Source organism: Canis aureus, chromosome 15, assembly GCF_053574225.1.
Source record: "Canis aureus isolate CA01 chromosome 15, VMU_Caureus_v.1.0, whole genome shotgun sequence".
NCBI classification, from domain to species: Eukaryota; Metazoa; Chordata; class Mammalia; order Carnivora; family Canidae; genus Canis; species Canis aureus.
In genome coordinates this window covers 40,549,040-40,555,039 of record NC_135625.1, presented here as the reverse complement: position 1 = coordinate 40,555,039, position 6,000 = coordinate 40,549,040, and the positions used below count along the sequence as shown (strand labels likewise).

General features: G+C 35.9%; 1 protein-coding gene across 11 annotated transcripts in view; it reads right to left on the bottom strand.

Moving 5' to 3' along the window:
- Positions 1-5,567: 5,567 nt before the first annotated feature.
- The window catches only part of ADAM32 (ADAM metallopeptidase domain 32), a 181,765-nt gene continuing 181,332 nt past the window's right edge, over positions 5,568-6,000 (bottom strand). For all 11 annotated transcript variants that reach the window (XR_013352994.1, XR_013352993.1, XM_077849240.1 and 8 more), the window contains one exon: positions 5,568-5,688. Coding sequence is in view for 9 of the 11 variants with exons in the window: in XM_077849241.1 (XP_077705367.1) it covers positions 5,597-5,688 (92 nt within the window). In the remaining 2 variants the exon portion in view is untranslated. The remainder of the gene's footprint in view (positions 5,689-6,000) is intronic.

Below are 6,000 nucleotides of genomic sequence, written 5' to 3'. Positions count from 1 at the left end.
ATCAACATGATAGATCACATCAATAAGAAAAAAAAATGATATGATCCTTTCAATAGATGCAGAGAAAGCATTTGACAAAATACAGCATCCACTGATTAAAACTCTTCAGAGTGTAGGGATAGAGGGAACTTTCCTCGACATCTTAAAAGCCATCTACAAAAAGCCCACAGCAAATATCATTCTCAATGGGGAAGCACTGGGAGCCTTTCCCCTAAGATCAGGAACAAGACAGGGATGTCCACTCTCACCACTGCTATTCAACATAGTACTGGAAGTCCTAGCCTCAGCAATCAGACAACAAAAAGACATTAAAGGCATTCAAATTGGCAAAGAAGAAGTCAAACTCTCCTTCTTCGCCGATGACATGATACTCTACATAGAAAACGCAAAAGCCTCCACCCCAAGATTGCTAGAACTCTTACAGCAATTTGGTAGCGTGGCAGGATACAAACTCAATGCCCAGAAATCAATGGCATTTCTATACACTAACAATGAGACTGAAGAAAGAGAAATTATCATAAAAGCCATTTATGAAAAGCCCACAGTGAATATCAGTCTTAATGGGGAAAAACTAAAGCCTTTCCCCTAATATCAGGAATGTAACAGGGATGTCCACTCTCACCACTGTTGTTCAACATAGTCCCAGAAATCCTAGCCTCAGCAATCAGACAACAAAAACAAATAAAATGCATTCAAACTGGCAAAGAGGTCAAGCTATCCCTCTTCGCAGATCACATGATACTGTACATAGAAAACCCAAAAGACTCCACCCCAAGATTGCTAGAACTCATATAGCTGTTCAGCAATGTAGCAGGATACAAAACCAATGCCCAGAAATCAGTGGCATTTCTATACACTAACAATGAAACTGAAGAAAGAGAAATTAAGGAGTCAATCTCATTTACAATTGCACCCAAAAGCATAAGTACCTAGGAATAAACCTAACTAAAGAGGTAAGGGATCTATACCCTAAAAACTACAGAACACCTCTGAAAGAAATTGAGGAAGACACAAAGAGATGGGAAAACATTCCATGATTATGGATTGGAAGAATTAATATTGTGAAAATGTCTATGATACCCAGGGCAATTTATACATTCAATGAAATCCCTATCAAAATACCATGGACTTTCCTCACAGAGTTGGAACAAATAACCTTAAGAATTGTTGGAATCAGAAAAGACCCCGAATAGCCAGAGGAATGTTGGGGGAAAAAATCCAATGCTGGGGCATCACAATGCTGGATTTCAAGCTATATTACAAAGCTGTGATCATCAAGGCGGTGTGGTACTGGCACAAATACAGACACAGAGACCAGTGGAACAGAATAGAGAACCCAGAAATGGGCACTCAACTCTATAGTCAATTAATATTTGACAAAGCAGGGAAGAATAAACACTGGAAAAAGGACAATCTCTTCAATAAATGGTATTAGGAAAATTGGACAGCCACATGCAGAAGAATGAAACTAGACCACTCTCTTACACCATACACAAAGATAAACTCAAAATGGTTAAAAGACCTAAATGTGAGACAAGAATCCATCAAAATCCTAAAGGAGAACACAGGCAACAACCTTTTTTAACTTGGCCACAGCAACTTCTTGCATGATACATGTTTGAAGGCAAGGGAAACAAAAGCAAAAATGAAGTATTGGGACTTAATCAGGATAAAATGCTTCTGCATAGTGAAGGAAAGAGTCAACAAAACTAAAAGACAACCTACAGAATGGGAGAAGATATTTGCAAATGACGTATCAGATAAAGGGCTAGTATCCTAGATCTATAAAGAACTTATTAAACTCAACACCCAAGAAACAAAAAAATCCAATCATGAAATGGGCAGAATACATGAATAGACATTTCTCCAAAGAAGACTTACACATGGCCAACAAGCACCTGAGAAAATGCTCTACATCACTTGCCATCAGGTTAATACAAATTAAAATCACAATGGGATACCACCTCACACCAGTGAGAATAGTGAAAATTAACAAGTAAGGAAACAATAGAAGTCAGAGGATTTGGAAAATGGGGAACCCTCTTGCACTGTTGGTTGGAATGCAAACTGATACAGCCACTCTGCAAAACAGTGTGGAGTTTCCTCAAAAATTTAAAATTAGAGCTACCCTATGACCCAGCAATTACACTACTGGGTATTCACCCGAAAGATACAGATGTAGTGAAACAACAGGACACATGCACCCCAATGTTCATAGCATCAATGTCCAGAATAGCCAAACTGTGGAAGTAGCTATGGTGTCCTTCAACAGATGAATGGATAAAGAAGATGTGATATACACACACACAATGGAATATTCCTCAGCCATCAGAAAGGACAAATATCCACTATTTGCTTCGACATGGATGGAACTAGAGGGTATTATGCTGAAGTAAGACAATCAGAAGGACAATTATCATATGGTTTCACTCATATGGGGAATATAAGAAATAGTGAAAGTGATTATAAGGGAAAGGAGGGGAACTGAGTGGGAAAAATTAGAGAGGGAGACTAACCATGAGACTCCTAACTCTGGGAAACAAACAATGGGTTGTGGAAGGGGAGGTTGGTTGGGAGTTAGGGTAACTGGGTGATGGGCACTGAGGAGTGCACTTGATAGGATGAGCAGTGGGTGTTATACTATATGTTGGCAAATTCAAACTTCAATAAAAACAAATGTATAAAATTTAAAATTAAAAAACAATTTTTTTCAAACAGATAAAGGTGGAAGAATTTGTCACCATCACTAGCATATTGTAATGAATATTAAAGAAAGTTATTCAAGGTGAGGGAAGTGATCTCATATGGAAGCACAGATTTCAAAGAAGAAATAAGAGTATCTAATACTTGAAAAGTAAACATGTGGGTAAATGTAAAAGACTAAATTTTTTGAAAATGCTATTGACTTTTTCAGGTGAAAATAATAGCAATATATAGATGGAATTATAAAATATGTAGAATTAAATGTAGTAGCACCACAGGCAAGAAGAGGTAACAAAAATTATACTGTTGTATTTTGTTGTTTGTTAAGTAGGATAATACTAATTCAAGGTAGACTGTGATAAATTAAGCATGCATATTATTATCTCTGGATTAGCCACCAAAAATAGTAATAATGTTAAAAAGGGACAGTTAGAAGAGCTATACGTAAAGAAAAATAGATCAATGCTCAACTAACCTAAAAGAAAGAGGGGAGAAAAAATAACGAAGAAATGTGAGACATATAGAAAATACATAACAAAATAGTAGGCTTAAAACTAACAGTATCAGAAATTATATTAAATGTAAATGCTGTTGACACTTCAATTTAAAAACAGCCACCTGAATTTAAAAAGATACAAGACTCAACTATGTGCAGTTCACATCGGATACATTTTATTTTTTTAAGACTTTATGTATTGATTTGAGAGAAAGTGAGAGCCAGGGAGATCACAGAGGGAGAGGACGAGGGAGAATCACTGCTGAGCAGGAAGCCTAATGTGGGGCTGGATCCTAGGACCCTGAGGTCATGATTCTAGCTGAAGGCTGACACTTAACCAACTGAGCCACCCAGATACCCTTAAATACATCTTAAATATAAGGAAGGATACACTGAAAGTTAAAGAACGAAAAAAGATATCCCATGCAAAGAATAACTGTAAGAAAGCTGGCATGGCTATATTAATATCAGAAAAAAAGCAAATTGTAAAACTTAAAGTATAAATAGAGATAAAAAGAAGAATTATGTCATGATAAAAAGGCAATTCATCAGGAAAATATACCAGTCCTAAAGATTTATGCACTAAAATATGACTTTAAAATATGTGAAACACTATTAATATACCTAAAACAAATTATCAACAACAGTAGACAATTTTAACACATCTCTCTTAGGAAATAATAGAAAGAGAGTAAAAAATGTTATAGATTTCAAAAACACTGGTAACAAACTTGACAAGTTTGCAAAACACAAACAAAATACAATTGCAAATAACACATTTTTTAGTTCATATGGAGCATTCACCAAAATAGACCACAGGTGGACCATAAACAAAACAATAATTTCAAAGGTTTGAAATTGTTAATGTATATTCTCTGAACATGATTAATTAACATGATCGAAGAAATACGAAATGGTTAAGCCAAAAACATGCAAATATTTGGAAGTTAACACATTTCTAAGTAACCCATAATGCAGAGATCAAAGTGAAAATTAGAAAATGTTTTACCTGAAGAATAATAAAAATACAATATATCAAAATTAATAAAATGAAGCTAAACAAGTATATAGAACAAATTTATACTTTTAAAGGGATTAAAAAAGGTTTAAAATGAATGATCTATACTCTACTTCCAGAAGCTAGGAAAAGAGCAAATAAAAAAAAAAATCAATGAAATAGAAAACAGAGATGCAATAAAGAAAAAATAAGACAAGAGGTAGCTGAAAAGGTTAATAGATTATTGTTATGTTATCAAGACCGATTAGAAGAGAACAAGTATCACCATGATCAGTAATGAAAGAAGGGACATAACTATAGACACTAAAAAAGGTGTTTAAGAACAACTTTATGACAAAAGATTGACGACTAAATGAAATAAACTCCTTTAAGATTACAGTATTTGAAAAAAAAAAAAAACTATTGCAAGAATAAATGAATAATCTGAATAGTCCTCTGTTAAAGAAATTGAATCCGGGCAGCCCGGGTGGCTCAGTGGTTTAGCACTGCCTTCAGCCCAGGGCGTGGTCCTGGAGTTCCGGGATCGAGTCCCACGTCAGGCTCACTGCATGGAGCCTGCTTCTGTCTCTGCCTCCCTCTCTCTCTCTCTCTCTCTCTGTCTCTCATGAATAAATAAATGAAATCTTAAAAAAATAAAAAATAAAAATAAAAATAAAAAATAAAGAAATTGAATCCATAATTAAAGATCTACTCACAAAGAAAACTCCAGCTTCATTAGTGAATTTTGCCAAATATTTAATTGGAAAACTAAACAATTTCATACAAACTTTTAGAAAATGGAAAATGAGAGAACCTTTTCCTAACTCAGTTTATCAACCTTGTCACCAAACTCTGATAGGAATTAAACTTTGCCCCCTAAGTTCCAAGCCCAAACTCTCTGGGTCCTCCAGTCTTCTGGGATTCACCCTGTGGATCACCTCACTAATGAACAAGGGAAAGGTGGCGGGTAAAACAAGATTCCTGGACAGTAACATGTAGTCCTCAAAATGAACACAGCTTCCTTCAGAAGCCTGGACTGCAGCTGTGGCAAAGGCGAGGTGGGGAAATATCTGGATTAACTGAGATCTCTATGCAGCCAGACAAGTCCAGTGAGAAGTACCAGGAAGAGGAACATGGACTACCATCCAGAGCTCTTCCTGAGAAAAAGCAGTTGATGCAAACTCCCAGCATCTGGGGCCGCAGGCAAGTAAGTGGGAATGAGTGGTGGGAGAGCTGTGAAAAAGAGCTCAGGGAGTCTGGGTGGGATGGAGATGCTTGAGTTGAAATGAGTATCTTCAGTTAAGGGCCCTGAAATGAGAGAACTGCAGCCTCAGGGGTAGAGGAAGAAAGAAAAACAGATGCACCTGCAAATAGTTCCACACTCCAGTTTATTGTTTCCTTCAACTGTGACCATGGGGAGGAAAGGTGGAATTTTCATTTCTCAATGAAACACTTCGTAATATCCATTGTCTTCTGAAGGAATTACTAGTTACTATGGAAGAAGAAAAAGACACATATGATTAAGGTACTGACAGCAAATAAATTACATTCCACTGCAAAATATACAAACAACAGGGGGTACTGTCAAGCAAAAAATTCATATGTCAGAAAAAATAATTCTAGAAAGACGTTTTGCAATTTTGCTTGTGAAATTATTTGGCTGTGAGTAATGTTAATGCTAATGTTAATGCTAATTTTCTGAGATTTCTGGGGAAGAATCTTATTTAATCAGATATATTTGCAAATGAGAAAATCTTACGTTTTTCCACATATAATGAAATGTTTATGAATAAAATAGTCAAGT